The sequence below is a fragment of the Danio rerio genome, chromosome 10 (genome assembly GCF_052040795.2).
Source record: "Danio rerio strain M-AB ecotype USA chromosome 10, GRCz13ab, whole genome shotgun sequence".
Classification (NCBI taxonomy): Eukaryota; Metazoa; Chordata; class Actinopteri; order Cypriniformes; family Danionidae; genus Danio; species Danio rerio.
This window is the reverse complement of record NC_141030.1, coordinates 34,214,672-34,232,891: the sequence shown is the minus strand read 5'-3', so window position 1 is coordinate 34,232,891 and position 18,220 is coordinate 34,214,672. Positions and strand designations below refer to the sequence as shown.

At 32.3% G+C, this 18,220-nt stretch overlaps 1 protein-coding gene across 20 annotated transcripts in view; it reads right to left on the bottom strand.

Moving 5' to 3' along the window:
• Window positions 1-18,220, bottom strand: part of ntm (neurotrimin) — a 628,604-nt gene that overhangs the window by 91,427 nt on the left and 518,957 nt on the right. For all 20 annotated transcript variants that reach the window (XM_087269720.1, XM_087269717.1, XM_087269724.1 and 17 more), the window contains 1 exon segment: window positions 435-667. In XM_087269720.1, coding sequence (XP_087125846.1) covers window positions 435-667 — 233 coding nt within the window.

Genomic DNA, 18,220 nt, shown 5'->3' with positions numbered 1-18,220 from the left:
ATAAATGATCCTTTCTGTAAGTGACATACAAAAAAGATAACAATTCTGTTGTCAAAAATTAGCATTTCAAGAGTCCAAATTGTCATGTAAATGAACAGCCACTGAACACGCAAGATTGAAAATGGTGTCAAGCAAACATCCCCTTTAAATAAAAAATAAAACCACAAATATCACACGTTAATGTCACTTTAATGGCCCTTTTTTTGTCATTTTGAAGCTTCGCAGCTCCAATGCCCATTATAGACATGTGCACGCTGCATATTCCACACTATTTATTCATTCAGAAAGAGAGTCAGAAACTCTTGCAAGAATCACAACGACACGAGCACTACTAAATGATGGTGGTATTTTCATTTCAAGATGAAGTACCCCTTTGAAAAAAAGAAATCAACAGCGTATAAAAGCACTCAGCCCTAGCACTCAGAAATACTCACCTTGAACGATGATGTGCACGGATGTGGTTCGAGGTCTGCTGCTGGTCTGCACCGCACAGATGTACTGGCCCTCGTCTGTCACGTCCACATCCTCGATCTTAATGGTGAACTCCTCCTGGCTCAGAGTAACCAGACTCACCCGCGGGTCCACAGACCACTTATCCTCTCCGGCGTAGAGTATACTCGATCTGTTCAGCCATGCTGTGTGTGTCACAAAGTCCCCTTGCGAGCAACTGAAAGAGAACCAAAGAGAATACTCAACCTTTAGCATTAGCATGTGCGCTACGAGCTATAAGTTCCCATATGAATCACACAGATGCGGCGGGGATTCATCAATTAAGATAAATTCAAATATTCATTAACATTCATTGAAATGGTCCCCCTGGTACTGCTTGTCAGAAAAAAACGCATCTGTTTTGAAAGCGAATGTTTCGCCCCTTGATATCAAACGTGGTTAGACATCGATCAAAACTGCTTCGAACTCTCCTGAAGATTGAGTTTATTAAATTCAGTGACCCCTGGGTAATATTTAAAGCTAAACCGGCTGCCTGAAACTGCCTCTTTAAAGACAATGCCATCTCTCCTTATTACGGATACAATGGAATTAGATGCTAATTACTTACAGACCTTCCTTAAATGAGGACATGCTGTGTCTAATTACAGCTATGCCTAACAGTTAGGCAGTGGAGGCCAAAATAGAGCCTCTTCATATACTGTAGAGCTATTAAAATCAAATGCAATCATGCGCTTAATTGATTACTTGCCTGATTAGGCATTCAATAAAACGCAGGGACGATTTTCATGCAATCTTTGTTTTATCTCTAATAGCATCGCGGTCCAAAAATGGTTGGCGCACGTTTGAATAATAGGCGTTCGATGCTCATTAAAGCCCATTATGGTCATAATGCTTGCAAGCTCTTTCTTTTAGTCGATTCGGTGAGAGGCGCAGAGCTGAACTACTTTAGCTTCTAGAGGGCAACATCCAAAGCACCAGGGAGAGATGAGGTAAATGTGCTTCTTTGTGTCTTTTTTTTTTTTTTTTGTCCCTCGGCAGGTGGGCAGAAGTACTGGGGTACAAGCAAAGGCGTTGGTTTTGGTGGAGAGTGGGAACTGCGGCACTGGCCTCCACCTCGTCTTATAATAGACTAAATGAGAACGCTGGAGATCAGTGGAAAGATCAAGCCTATTCCCTGTGGATGGGTTCATAATGCACTGCAGGGCATCCAACACGGAAATATTAAAACTGTCCTGCACCGATCTGTCTTCTGAATGCTCCTTGTTACAGAGACGAAATGTGGAATTTCTGCAGCTTTATTTTTAATAAAATAAAATAAAATAAAATAAAATAAAATAAAATAAAATAAAATAAAATAAAATAAAATAAAATAAAATAAAATAAAATAAAATAAAATATTTTTTTTATTATCTTAATAGTCTATTAATCTGTTCTAACTATTAAAGTACCAGGACGAAAGAATTAGTTGTAGAATTTGTATTAATCTTTATGCACAGACACATCTGTTAAATACTCAATTTATATTTTTGACCATATTTGTTATTGATATTTTTATAATAATTATTGATAAAATACATAATACATTTTATCTTAATAGATAAAATATTGTATTTTTATCTGTATATCTATTAATGTACTATGAAAATGTATTAAGTAGTTGAATGTGTATTAATCTTTACACATATATACATTTGTAACATATTCATATATTGCAGGGCAGCAGGGATTTATTCAGCATGATAAAATAAATAAATAAATACAATTAAAATATTACTTTTTATTATCTTAATAATTAACATATCAAAAATATAATTAATTTTATAATTATTATTTATATATAAATTAACAATTAACCTAATTTAAGTTATAATTTAAAACAACAAAAAATAATAATGATAATAATAATAATAATAATAATAATTAATAATAATAATAATAATTAATAATAATAATAATAATAATTATTATTATTATTATTATTATTATTATTATTATTATTATTATTATTATTATATAAAGTTGAAGTTTTTTTTTAAATATTTCTCAAGTGATGTTCAACAGAGCAAGAACATTATGTCTGATAATATTTTTTTTTCTTTCTGGAAAAAAAAAATCTTGTTTGTTTTATTTTAGCTAGAACATAGCTAGGATATAAATAAAACACTTGAAGGTCAATATTATTAGCCCCTTTAAGCAATGTTTTCTGTTGTCTACAGAACAAACTATCATTATACAATAACTTGCCTAACTACCCTAACCTGCCTAGTTATCATAATTAACCTAGTTAAGCCTTTAAATGTCACTTTAAGCTGAATAGAAGTGTCTTGAAAAATATCTAGTCAAATAATATTTACTGTCATCATAGCAAATATAAAAGAAATCAGTTATTAGTAATGAGTCATTAAAACTATTTTGTTTAAAATGTGCTGAAAAAATCAGCTCTCTGAGATGAAAATAAACAGGGTGGCTAATAATGGTCTTCATCTGTATATATATATATATATATATATATATATATATATATATATATATATATATATATATATATATATATATATATATATATATATATATATATATATATGTGTGTATGTGTGTGTGTGTGTGTGTGTGTGTGTGTGTGTGTGTGTGTGTGTGTGTACAAATAATTTTAGTAGTTCAGTTTATGTATATCTGTAGTAATTTTGCAGCTTTAAAAATGTATTTCGTATTGTTATTAATTTATAAATATACAATTATACAATAATATACATATATACAAATAAATCGTATATATAAATAAATAATAAACGCTTGTATTTAAATTAATGATTAACCTAATTTAAGTAATATTTAAATTAAATTAAATTAAATTAAATTAAATTAAATTAAATTAAATTAAATTAAATTAAATTAAATTAAATTAAATTAAATTATATTTTTACTACCTAATTACAAAAATCATATTGATCTGTGACATAAAAGAAGAAAAAATCTGCTTCAACAAATGTCTCCCTGGGTGGATATAAAAGAAGCAAAAAGCAAAAAAAAAAAAAAAAAATCACCCATAATAGCAGAAGTAGACACGTTGGCTGATTATAAAACACAAGGTTGCCAAACATGGTAAGGAAGCACACTCAAGGGCATTCAAAGTTGTCTGGAACAGAAGAGAAAAAATGCAAAGCAAAAGCAGCTGTTGCACCGGTAATTGAACGAAACCCCTGATGAAACACAGTTTATAGGATCAAAGAGCAAAGCGCACACACATTCGTCATGTAGACACGGATGATATGGTAAATAATAAAATAATACAGGAAAACAAGAGTTGCTGTTCAAACGGCCTTTCGCTGAACACGGCTGGTGTGTTTGCATGCAAGCACAGATGACTGAACATGTGCAAGACTTGTGTTTACAGCAACTGTTCACCTGAAGATGAAAAATTTACCATTAATATTTACTCGCACTCAATCTGGCTGGACTTTGCTGGAATACAATATGTGTGATGTTTTTATTGAATATGAAAGGTGTTTTTGTCAATAAAGTGGGAATGAATGCACAAAGAGGCTGTCAAAGTTCAAAAACAACACAAAAGCATAATATTCCAACTCTTTTGAAAATATTTGCGTTGTAGACAGAAAGTCAGAAATTAAAGTGGAACTCAAAAACTTATGGGAAACAAGTCATGTTGACAGGCTTTGTAAACAGAATCAATGATTTCACTGCAGAAATTAATTCAAGACACACACACACAAAAAAAAATACTTTATAACTGATCTGAACTGATGGGAAGTTTATAAAGAATGTATTTGCTTAATTTGTTTAAGCTACAGAACATGCTTAGATATTGAGTATATATCATCGTAATAACAAGATATACACGCATTCAACGCTTGTACACCACGGTTGAAAGGTAAGAGTCCTCGGAACAACCTCCCATCAAACACATTTAGTCCAACAACACAATAGTGATGAATTATGGATCATTATTTGTTTGTTTATGTCACCATTTCTGCCTAGGACCTGTTGTTTACATTGTGTACTATGTTAGTTACGCGCGAAAACAGTGTCTTTGTTGTAAAAAGCAAGACGATGTAATAGCTTACAGTGTTACAAATAAAATGAGACCACAAATTATTACACAAAAGTTTACACAAAATGTATACAAAAGTCTTACACAAGTGCTGGGGATATAGCTCTGATATCAACAATGATATATGCATACAAATCAAATGAGAAAATTACTTTTAAAAAATAATACCATTTAAATTGAAGATTACATTGTTACATGTGCTGTCAAGTAGCTATAGAAATGTGTATTTGTCATTGAACGCTTTAAAAAGAAGCATTCAGAACATTAATGAATGAATTAAATAATTAAAGTGATTTGTTCAAAATGCAGTAAGGAAGTGAATGAAGTCTTTACAAGTGATTAGTTTAATAGTTAATTTAAAGATTCTTGATCTTGAAAAAAAAAATGTTGATTCATCTGGTATGAAGCAAGTGAAATCTTTAGTCACTGGATCACTCATTCAAAAAATCCAGTAAAGATAATAACTCAATCATTAATTTAAAAGATTCATTCAAAAATGCGGATTTATCAAGTATTGAAACAATTGAAGTTCTTATGAGTCAGTCATTGAATCATTCAATCAAAAAGTGTATTATCTTGTTTATTTGTTGGGCAAACTAGCATTTTGAGTTAATGAACAACTAAAATGTAAATAAAATGCAACAATTTTATATTTATGATTGTATCAATAAATCGAAAATTAAACGTATTTTATATTTTAAAATAATCTAATAAAATATTCAAGATGCTAATGTGCTCAATGATTAAACAAATTAATTAAACAACTGAAATATACACAAAATATCAACTTATATTTATGACTATATCAATTAATCAATAATTGAAAGTATTTCAAATTCAGATATAATTAAATTCAAATGATTTTATTGAAATGAGAAATTAATAAACAACTTTAAATAATTTTAAATAGACTACAGCAATTATCAGAATTCCTGTATATGTAGGGCTGTTTCGTGTGTGTGTGTGTGTGTTGTCAAACACAAGTTCTGTTTGACCACGTCAGAAGTAGTTACGTGTAATTTTCTTTTTACATGTCCACAGATTTGTATTTTTTATTTATTTATTATTTTTGCTATGCATAGACCTCTTTGTGACACTGTCGTGAAATAGTATATTCACATATCAAGTCTTTTGCATGCAAATGTTAGTTATTTCTAATGAAGGCGCCTGGCTTGCGCACACATTGGGAGTGACGCACGCATGTATTCCATGTGCGCCCAGTTGAAAACATTTCTACTTTCAGAATGCTACATTGTCACCATGAGTCACGTAAAAAGAACTGAGCCATTAGCTTTGTACATTATATAGAATAAAGGCATTTCAGTACACTAATTACCTCAGACAAACACAGAACACCCAAACACCCAACTTGTATCGAAACTGCCGCAATGTTTTTATAAGTTTGTCATCCTCTAGGACAACAGTTGATGGGCGCAGAGCAACAACGAAGAAGCACGAGCACAAACGTCATTGAATGGTGAGGCTTTCCACTTGTTTTTAGAAGCGACATGCGACTGACAGGTCAGCCAACCTCTATCCAAAGTAATCCCACAGCATAGATGTTGACTTATTTGGGAACTCCTGTGCTGAACTCATCATCCTTGTTTATGAGGGCTACTTGTCATTAAGCCTAGTCTCCTGTTTTCGAGCTCTCTTTGCATGCTGCGTTATGATTGGTTTACACAACATTTTATGCGAAAATAGTGCTGGAAGGTGATTTAGAAATTGTGCATGTTCAATTCGCGATTTCGAAGCGATTTCAATTAATAGCACAGCCCTAGGTACATGAATACATTATTTATTTATTTTTTTATTTACTTATATGTTTTTGCATGTCCTGGTATTAACATAAGGTAAGAAACCCCCTAGTTCATCGCGCACAGCTATAAAAGAGTCATTTTGATTTAGTGGTGAACAACCCCTTTAAGTACATGTGCACTGTAGTGACTGCACGTTGTTGCTTGGGCTATCGCATTAAATGATTATTTACAGCATCGCCATAAAAACGCTGTGCACTGTAATAACAGCCTTTTGGTAAGACACTGAGGCTGAATCCAATCCAATCAGTCTTAACCTTGAGCAGTCAGAACCTTCAGGAAAAAAAGCTGTAGTGCAGCATCTCCGGCCACTAGAGCATGTCTGAGCTGCATGTTCATCGCGCCACACTGAATCAGCACAATGCAACAAATACATAAATTAATAAATAACTCCGCCTTATAGTCCCTTATCAGAGGAGAGCAGACAGCAAACCAATTTAATCCAAATAAAGTGTCTACCCTTTCAGTGCAATGAGAAGCATCCAAGGGCGGGGAAAATTAAGCATGCGGAATAAACAAGCACGGCCCTCCATTTTTCGTCCTGACACCCAAAATCCACGCGCTTTGGGAAATTAAACTTTTTTTTTTTGCATCGTCATAATGGGATGATAGACTATTCTTATGCTAGTATGGATTAGGAGGAGCTCATTTATATTGTGTTGCCATCATGTTATTGCTCATTAAAAATGAGAATTACTTCAGTGCATGGAGTGTGCAGTTTTATTTGTCTGTGATAATATTGCAGTTGTTTGTGAGAAAGGTGTGAGATGAGAGTATTGTTAATCAGTGTTGCAAAAAGTTACTTCTAAAAGTATTATATTACTTTCCTAAAGGTGCCCTATCAAGAAAATCTGGGTGTACCAAGGCAGAGTAGAATAATTAGAGATCAGTATAAGTACAAATGGGTATACCGTGAGTGTCATACACCACTGTTTCCTCGTTCTCATGTAAAACAATTGACCCATCAGAACACAAAGAAAATGAGACAAGGCTCATGGGTCATGTCCCCATCATTTGCATGTATGCTTACTTTAGGTTGTTCATCCTGACCTGATGAGCAGCCGCGTCATCAAGAGAACACAGACTCTTATGTAGCTCTGAGATCATTAATATGCTTGCCTCAGGTTGTGTTTGTAAAGCCAAATGTTTTTTTTAGAGTGAAAACAATGATAGTTTTCCTTCTTTATTTATTAAACTTACTATGTATTGAGACTTTTATTTTGAAAATGCGAGCACCAAATTGTTTACTATGCATTACTGGGCAACAACTGCACAAATAATTTCCAAAATCGCTTCAGAATGTAAAATGCAAGATTTGCAGATCATACATTCATTCATTTCCACCCTGAAGAGGCGTAATATGTTTAATTGCATCTTTTGAACATTTTTTGTGCTTATTGTGAAACTAAATGCGTATGTTTCAACAAACATATGTAAACTGCTGAATCATTTCGAATCACTCAGCTTAACTGTCATCTGTTCATACAGAGGTTGATACTTTCCTGTCTGTTTTCTTTGACAATATAGCTTTCAAATACAACGCGATACCTCTTTCACACATTTTTTTGTCAAGTTTAATTATAATTTAACCTTTATACACAGCAGATCTGCTGAGCAAAATAGATTAGCATTACTGTGATGGGTTTATATTTGTACTTGTTCAGCGTACATCATGCTATGTGTGTGTCTGTCTGTCTGTAAGATCTGCACATCAGAGCGGAGCTCATTAATATTCACGACATAAGCCATAAATGGTCAATCATTGACCATCTGTTTCTAGGTGTATTTTATGGAGTAATAAATGAGCTTATTTTGGAGATTTTTTTATTTGCCGAAGTCATGAACCTACTTTGTAGATATCAGAGAACAATTTAACTTATTAAACCGATGCAGTATATGGCGATAACCAGTGGCGATAAAAAAAGTTAAATATAACACTACTTTCCTTAAAGTGAACACAATAAGTTTTAAAAAAAAAGTTGCTCAGAAATTTAACATTACTTTAAAATAACTTTCACCAACACCGTTAATAATAATGCACCAATTGTTGATGATTAAGGGAACATTTACACAAAGTGTTTTTCCTCTCCAATGTGCTATTTTTCTTTTGATTTTTAATGTAAACGTACACTTGACGAACATGTTTGACGTTATGCTTGCGCCTCACATTTTTGAAGTGCTGTGCATGTTTTTTTAGATGCCGTGTCAAGTTGAAAGATCTTCAACTTTCACATGTTGTGCAGCTAAAAGCAGTGTACCAACCAGAAGATCTTTGAACAGGGCAACCATTGCTAGCATCAGTTTATAATAGAAATTGGCATTGACAACTGCTTTATATATCTTTATATTATGACGTAGAAGGCGCATATTGTGGCTTGTCCAGATATTTTGAGTAATATGATATATCTTCAAATGCTTATCATAACATATTGTTTCCTATTTCTAATGGGCTCATTATTATTGGTATTACATCACGTTCATAATATTGAGTCAAGAGAATCTCCCTTTTTTAAACCCTATCCTAAGCGCCGTGTTTTTAGAAGCCGCGATTACTAAGATTGTAGATTTATTTTTTTTTTTTTGCAAACAAAAAGATGGGAAAATACGATTTGAGAATGGACAGCTTGAAACAAGATTAGTTTGCTTACTTGGTTTATTATGGGCAGCATTATCTGCTCTAATTTAAAATGAGATGCAACTCCTGAACTTTAATAAGGATCCAAACACCAAAATTAAATTCAGAAGAGTGAGCAAATATTGATTTTAATTAAACAGGGTAATTTTAAAATATGAAGTAAAAACATAACGATCTTGCTTCAGTTTTGTGAAATGTTATCCTGGACCAAGACTATAAGTTATTATTATTATTATTATTATTATTTTATTTTTTCAATTAACACTAAAACAGCATCTGAAAGCTGAATATATAAGAATGTCCACTGATGTACTGTATGGTTTGTTAGGATATGCTGACTGAGATATACAGCTATTTGAAAATCTAAATTAAAAAAGTGCTTTGAAGAGCATATTACTAATCCAATAATAAGTTTTGATATATTTAGAGTAGGATAAACACTCACTGGCCATTTTATTATGTACACCTGTTCAAATGCTCGTTTACGCAAATTTCTAATCAGCCAATCACATGACAGCAATTCATGCATTTATGCATGCAGACAAGATGATCCGCTGCAGTGCAAACTGAGCATCAGAATGGGAAAGAAAGGTGATTTAGGTGATATTGAACATGGCATGGTTGTTGGTGCCAGACAGGCTGGCCTGAGTAATTCAGAAACTGGTGATCTACTGGGATTTTCAGGCACATCAATCTCTAGGGTTTACAGAGAATGAGCTGCAGTTCTGTAGACGCAAATGTCTTGTTGATGCCAGAGGTCAGAGAATGGCCAGACTGGTTTCCAGCTGATAGAAAGACAACAGTTACTCGATTAACCACTCGTTACAACTGAGGTATGCAGAAGAGCATCTCTGACCGCACAACATGTCCAACCTTAAGGCAGATGGGCTACAGCAGCAGAAGACCACACCAGGTCCCACTCCTGTCAGCTAAGAACAGGTAAACAAGGCTACAATTCCCACAGGCTCACCAAAACTGGACAACAGAAGACTGGAAAAGCGTTGCCTGGTCTGATGAGTCTCAATTTCTGCTGCGACATTCGTATGGTAGGGTCAGAATTTGGCATTAACAATATGAAAGCATCGATCCATCCTTTTTTGTATAAAGGTCCAGGCTGGTGGTGGTGGTGTTGTAATGATGTGGGGGATAGTTTCCTGGATTTCATTAGGACAAATTGAGCATCATGTCAATGCCACTGCCTACCTGAGTATTTTTGCAGACCATGTTCATCCCTTTATGATAATAATGTACCCATCTTCCGATGGCTACTTGCAGCAGGATAACGCACCATGTCATAAAGCACGACTGGTCATGTCATCTCAGACTGGTTTCTTGAACATGACAATGAGTTCACTGTACTTAAATGGCCTGCACAGTCATCAGAACTCAATCCAATAGAGCACATTTGGGATGTGGTGGAACGGGAGATTCACATCATGGATGTGCAGCTGACAAATCTGCAGGAACTGCATGATGCTATCATGTCAATATTAACCAAAATCTCAAAAGAATATTTCCAGTGCCTTGTTAATTCTATGCTACGAAGGTTTAAGGCAGTTCTGATGGCAAAAGGGGGTTCAACCCGGTACTAGTAATGTGTACCTAATAAAGTGGCCGGTAAATGTATTTACTTAATATTCTAATGTTTAAAATAGATTTAAATCAACCATCCATTTCATGTTGAAGTCGTTGGTTTTAAAAATGAAACTCAAAGGTTTAAAACTACGTACGTGAGAATAAATAATGAGCTAATTTTATTTTGGGATTAACTATCCCTTAAAAAAATGACCAGAACAAAAAGACAACAAGCAAAATATAATTTAATTACTGTTAACAGAAAAAAATGACATTATGTTTGAGTATCACATACCCGTACTTCCGCTATCCATTCTCAGAGCATCTGAGTCACAGATCTAACTCTATATGAGCAGGCAGTGCATCAAGCATATCCCACTGTACTTGCGGAGGACAAAAATATATCAGGTATCAGACCAAGTGCGGTTTTGAAAATAAATCTTTCCGCAGCCCCCTCTGGCTACCTTGTGACATGAACAAGAGAGGGCATTCATTATTAATTTACTTTGGAGAGAGGGATTGATTTGGCATCGGAGGTCTATAGAGGGAAAAAAAAGCTATAATATATAACACTGGATTACCTCCAAATAACATTACTGTCAGGAAGTTAGAGTACAGCCAAGACTGAACATTGCTGCTACCTGGACAGTAAAGATGTATTGATTTTTCTCACAAACACACACACACATTCTTGCGCTGTTACTAGGCCTAGCATGTGAAGGATGAGGTTGAATACACTGTCGACAAAGACAGACGAAACAACTTGATTGTTTTCATGTTTTTTTTTTTCCCAAGTATAACAACGCTGGATTTACAGTACACATTTTCTTCCTTAATCTTGAGGGACTTGAGGGATCTTGTATGCAGTGATTACAATATGTAGAAAATAATGTAGACATAAATACTGTGGTATGTTATATTATATTATATTATATTATATTATATTATTATATTATATTATATTATATTATATTATATTATATTATATTATATTATATTATATTATATTATATTATATTATATTATATTATATTATTATATTATATTATGTTTTGTTTTATAATATTATATTATATTATATTATATTATATTATATTATATTATATTATATTATATTATATTATATTATAAAACATTTTTTCTTTAATACTTAGTCCTGATTTGTCAATCACTGCATTTCATGGTATGTACATCTAGGCAGTTGTTTTTCTCAGAATAAAGCTTCTCAATCTAGTGCTTTATTGTGCAAGAACAATCCTCTAGATGTGCATTACTTTTATTATAATATAATATAATATAATATAATATAATATAATATAATATAATGTAATGTAATGTAATGTAATGTAATGTAATATAATATAATAATATAATATTATAAACAAAATATAATATAATATAATATAATATAATATAATATAATATAATATAATATAATATAATATAATATAATATAATATATGTATTTTTTTTCCCAGTACTGGGTTGCAGCTGGAAGGGCATTTGCCTGTGTAAAAAACATATGCTGAAATAGTTTTTGGTTCATTCCTTTGTGGTGACTACTGATAAATAAGGGATTAAGCTGAAGAAAAATAAATACTGTTTTTTAAAGTCTAAGCAGCCGTTTTTCATATCTCGTCTTAAAGCGTGGAAAGCGCAAGGCACATAAATTTTTTCACCATTTTCAACTCTCTTTGTGCTACCGTCAACCCTTTTCTTAGCGAAATTGACAAATTGTTGCAGCTCTGATACAAGTTTTATTTGTGGAGAATTTTAAAAAGGCACTACAGTGTTTGGGTGCTTCATATTTGTCTATGTAAATACATGGTCTGTTCTTGTCACATGATTTGTGGTGCACTTGCGAAAGTGGAGATGTTTTCAACTACGTGTCCCTGGAAAATGGAAGCGTGTCACAACACGTGTGCACCTCCATTGGAAACAATGAACTTGTGCGCGCAAAAGATGTGGAAAAAATTTGTGGATTTCTAGAGCAGAGGTCGCCGAACTTTTTATCACCATGGACTGGTCAACGATTAACAATTTTACCGCAGACCAAGGAGGGGTTTTGGTTTGTAGCTTGCAAGAAGACCATTAACAGTTTCCTGGCAAGTCACGCACGTCCATTGGAAATAATAGACCTAAAAGTCCACTGTCATTTGCGATCTCTATCAGTTGATCTTTTTGCACAAACACTGTGGATTTACATGATTTGTCGATAAATGAGTTCCAGATCTATTCCTTGGCAGTTTGAGGGTCCTTCACTGGGCCTTTTGTCCTTAGCAAAGACACTTAGTGTTCTAGAGTTTTCGTCAAAGGGCCTGAAAGTTCTTGTAACTTAGACATGTTTTGATAACAGTTTGGACCTGAAAGCATTTGTACAAAGGTATTCTGCTAGAGCCACCTTTTGGCAAAAGGAAATGACTTGATTTAACATTCAACAAAATCGTCCTAAAGATTTAACCAGATCAACACCAAGTTTTGTCAGTCTAATCCAAAGTCAAATAAAGTGTCTATTGTGCCCTGATCAATTTCCATGCTTCCACATAAAAGAGGAACTCTTGAATACAATGTTAGATCTTGTACTAAATTCACCTGTTTGATGAGTGTCTTGTCCCTTAGACATCTATTTGCAAATATTCATTTAGCGCCTCCTGCTGAATATTGGCACATGTCATTGATTTTGTCATGCTCGCCCTATATTTACCAGCTTAAATGCATATTGTACAGAATTCTCTTCATCCTTAGGTCACTGGTCGGCAGTAAGCCTGGTTGCGAAGGTCCTTTCAACATGGCTTGCAGCTTTAACATTATATTATATCCTTTCTTTAAGTACTTTTCTGTAACCTTCTTTTAATGACAAGTCAAGCATAATAACCACTACCCTATGCTTCAGTAACAGTTTTCTATCCATCGCTTTTATATACCAAAAAACTCATTTCAAAATGTGCCTTAATAACCGTGCAGAAGATAATACTAAACACCTTCTGCTAACAGAAGAATCCTTCGGAGATCTGTGCACACATGGAACGGTAGTATTTTTAAACAATACATCAATCTATTTAATTCATTAAACTAAAAAAAAAAAAAAAAAAAAAATCCTAAAGGAAAAATTGCCTTCTCTCAATGCAATTACTTTCAAGCCATCAAAAGCTCTTTTCAAAAGCACCAGTGCGCACCGAAATATCTCTGTTAAACTTTCAATTTAAATGCCTTCATTTTCACCCTTGTTTGAAGTGCTGGGTTTGAAGGAAGCATTTATCCATTGGGAAACTAGTCGTTTTCTGAGCACTCTGTAAAGTTCGTTCACCTCATAAACTCGCCGAGATCTCCATAGAAACTCAAATCCTCACTGTGTGATGTCGGGTTGTGTGGTTAAAGAGAGCAAATGAACGCCAGTCGGTCTCCAAACCTAAGCTTGATTTCAGCTATGAGTTGAGCATAAAGTACCTCTTGTGGAGTTTCTTCACCATTATATTTCAGAGCAGCAAGGCTGTTAATGTCAGTGCATTTTAAATCTCCTAATGAAATAATTGATTAGCGCTCTGTGTGCTTGAAGACTTCAAAATGAATGAAAATAACTCAATCACCCTTAGTATCTACTTATAGGAGTGTTGGAGGAATGAGTCAGCACTTAAGGCGAGACTCTGGAGCAGAAATAGTTTGTTTCTTAAGCACAAGTCAACTCTGAGTTGTTGGATTTTTCAGTTTTTCAGTCTAATGTTAAGAGAACTTCCAAAATACACTTGCGAGGGTTTCTTTGGTCACACATTTATTTGTGTCTAGAATTTAATTGCAATACAATTTTTTAAAGGCAGTTTTCGCAAAGTGAGATTTTTAATTGTATTTATTTATTTTTTTTGCATTGCATCCTTACATCAGGTACTTACAAACTTTACAGCTTCATTCATATTTATATTCATATTCTGAAAAGTTTATATATGTATCATTTTCCTCTCTGAATTTTAGAGTTCTAAAAAGAGATTCCCAAAATTCCGCTGAAAAAAAAAAAAAAAGACGCTGAACTAATAAGATATAAGTTCAAGAATAAAAAATTACTTCTTCCAGTTCAGAAGTTTATGCTAAAAAAGTTTCATGACATAAAAGCTATTTTTTTTATGAAATTTTGCCAATTCGAAAAAGGCTTGCGATCAATGTAATCAATTACTGGGAAAAGTTTGCTGATAAATTTTATCCTTCTGAAATTGTGTTCAAATATATGTATGCACACATTTACATATAGATGTTGGTTGTATCTTAATAAAGAACGTAAAACATGAAAGTAGATGGGTAATTAAAACTTGTGATATAATAAAGCTTGAACTGTGACTTTTAAACATTGCAGCATAATATATTTATGTATATAAAATATAGATTATTATAATGATTAGTATACTATTACTACTACTACTACTACTACTACTACTAATAATAATAATAATAATAATAATAATAATAATTATTATTATTATTATTATTATTATTATTATTAGTAGTAGTAGTAGTATTAATACTAACATTATTATTAACATTATTATTAATAATAGTAGTAGTAGTAGTAGTACGAGTAGTAGTACGAGTAGTAGTACTAGTAGTAGAAGTAGTAGTAATAGTACCAGTATTATAACTATAATTATTATTAGTAGTAGCAGTAGCGGGTTCAGAAGTAATAGAAGAAGTAGTACTAGTAAAAGTAGTAGTAGTAGTTGCAGACATAGTAGTAGTAGTAATAGTAGAAGTAATAGAAGTAGTAGTAGTACTAGTCATAGTAGTAGAAGTAGTGGTAGCAGCAGTAGTAGTAACAGTAGTAAAATTAGGTGTGTATTATTATTATTATTATTATTATTATTATTATTACTATTATTACTATTAGTAGTAGTAGTAGTAGTAGTAGTAGAAGTAGTAGTGGTAGTAGCAGCAGTAGTAGTAGTTGTAGTAGTAGCAGCAGTGGCAGTAGTATAGTATAATTATTAATAGTAGTAATAGTAGTAAATGTAGCAATATGTAGCAATATTTTTATTTTTATAATGTTGATTTTTCAACATTTTACTTTTAAACTATCTGGAATAAAGTAGCTACATGATTATGTGTCAACATCCTGCTCTAGTTAAAACAATAAACCGGCAACATGTGCCAAATATAACAGTATTCATGTAATAATATTTATCCAGATACGAGTCCCAGTTTTAAAATGCAGCACGTCTCAGAAGGCACAGGGAGATGCGCACTTTCTGTGTACTTTCTACTCTCTCTGGGCTTTCAAACAGGTATTGGAACAACTGTTAAGGGAACTAGAGGCCTTCCCCATCCCTCTAGACTGAAGAAGAAGAGAAAAAAAAAACAATTGACAGAGTCAGGACTCACTGCTGCTGCTGCTGCTTCTAGCTGTGACCATTTGCTGTGCAAACACACACGATTTCTCATTGTCTTGGGCTTTTGTCCTTCTCTGTCTCTCATTCTCACTCACAATGTGATGAAAGCGATATGAGAGGCTACACTATTTGATATGATTTTCTGCGTGCCTCCATAAGATTGTGCACTCAGGATACTCAGATTGCAGTGACGGCGGTCAGGCTGAACCAAGCTGAGCGGAGCAAATTACCTCTCTAACACAAGGCCAAAACACCCAAGGCATCCGAGCGGCCCTGATGTTACTCACATCCACATGGACAAGCAGAAACAGCTGCAGAGAAGACTGGATTAACAGCACACTGGTATAAATATAAGGTAAATTATCACACTATATATATATATATATATATATATATATATATATATATATATATATATATATATATATATATATTTACTTATATATATATATATATATATATTTACTTATATATATATATATATATATATATATATATATATATATATATATATATATACTTATATATATATATATATATATATATATATATATATATATATATATATATATACTTATATATATATATATATATATATATATATATATATATATATACTTATATATATGTATATATATATATATATATATATATATATATATATATATATATATATATATATATGTATATATATATATATATATATATGTATATATATATATATATATATATATATATATATATATATATATATATATATATATATATATATATATATATATATATATATATATATATATATGTTACAATGTATTTGTAAGTGTATTATTTAGACTATATACTGTATTTGTATGAATATGCACAGTTGAAGTTCTGTTCTTTAATTTAAATACTTTTTATTTTTCTGTTTAACGGAGAAAATATTTTTCAACACATTTCTAAATGTAATAGTTTTAATACCTCGTTTCTAATAACTGATTTCTTTTATCTTTGTCATGATGCCAGTAATTACTATTTTACTAGATATTTTTTTTTAAGATACTAGTATTTATATAGTATATATTTATTCATTCAAATAGTATAGAGCATACAGTGAAAATTTACGTAATCCATTAAATATCATTTGAAATATAATAAATATATTTTTAAAATACTTAATATTGCATATGAGGGCTAATCATTTTGATTAATAAATGATTATTAAACAGTTTGATTGGTCTATATTTTACACAAATTTTAGCTGAAACTAGTTTTTTGAGGGGTATACTGGTAGGTATTCTGCAAATGTATTTAAAGGTACAACCTGTTTTTTTGTACTTTCTATTAATCAATTATGTTTTTCACTGTGTCAACAAAAACTGTAACCCTCTACAGCAGGGGTGTCCAAACTCGGTCCTGAAGGGCCAGTGTCCTGCATAGTTTAGCTGGAAGTTTCTAGTATGCCTTGAAAGAGCTTGATTAGCTGGATCAGTTTTGTTTAATTGGGGTTGGAACTAAATTATGCAGGACACTGCCCTCCAGGACCAAGTTTGGACACCCCTGCTCTACAGCATAGAGTTGCCATCAGGCAACAGAACATTTTCTTAAGGCTCGTGCTAAGCACAGATTTTTTTAATTATTGCAACCAATGAAAATGTTAGAAAAAGTATCAATAAAACATGCAAGAAGGTGTGGGAGTCACTACCGTTTGAAGGTGGAACTTAATTTTCTGACTCATGGTGACAAGAGCACATGGTATGAGAAGAAGTTAAGATTATTTGCCTATCCTCATTATAAGTAGCATAAACTGTACAAAAAATATGTGTATTTGTGAAGTTTTAGAGAAGCCTTTTGTAAGGTTTTAAGTTAAGTTTTTTTTTTTTACATGTTCAGAAATTCAACTTTTGGTTGCCTCAGAGCAAAATTGTGCAATAAGTGGTACTTTTCAAGAAGTCTTTACTGACAATACATGTGGGTATTTTCACATATCATTATTACATATAGTATTATTTTTCATTTCATTTGATCTTTTTAATATATTTTGACAGAAAAATGGGTGTAAGCTTGTTTTATGGAAGTAAAGATTAGAGTTAGGCAAATCCTATTTAAAGACAATAAGTGACTGTGAGGAAAACAAGGTTTGAGCAGATAAAAAAGAGTTCAAAAAGTAGCACTGACTTATTTATAAGTGGTCAGTTTACAGAGCAGGCAGCACACAAAATAGGGGTCAAATATATAGATCAGTAACAAACCATTATATACAGTGCTCAGCATATATGAGTACACCCCTTACAAATCTCTCATTTAAAATAATGTTAGGGCTAAT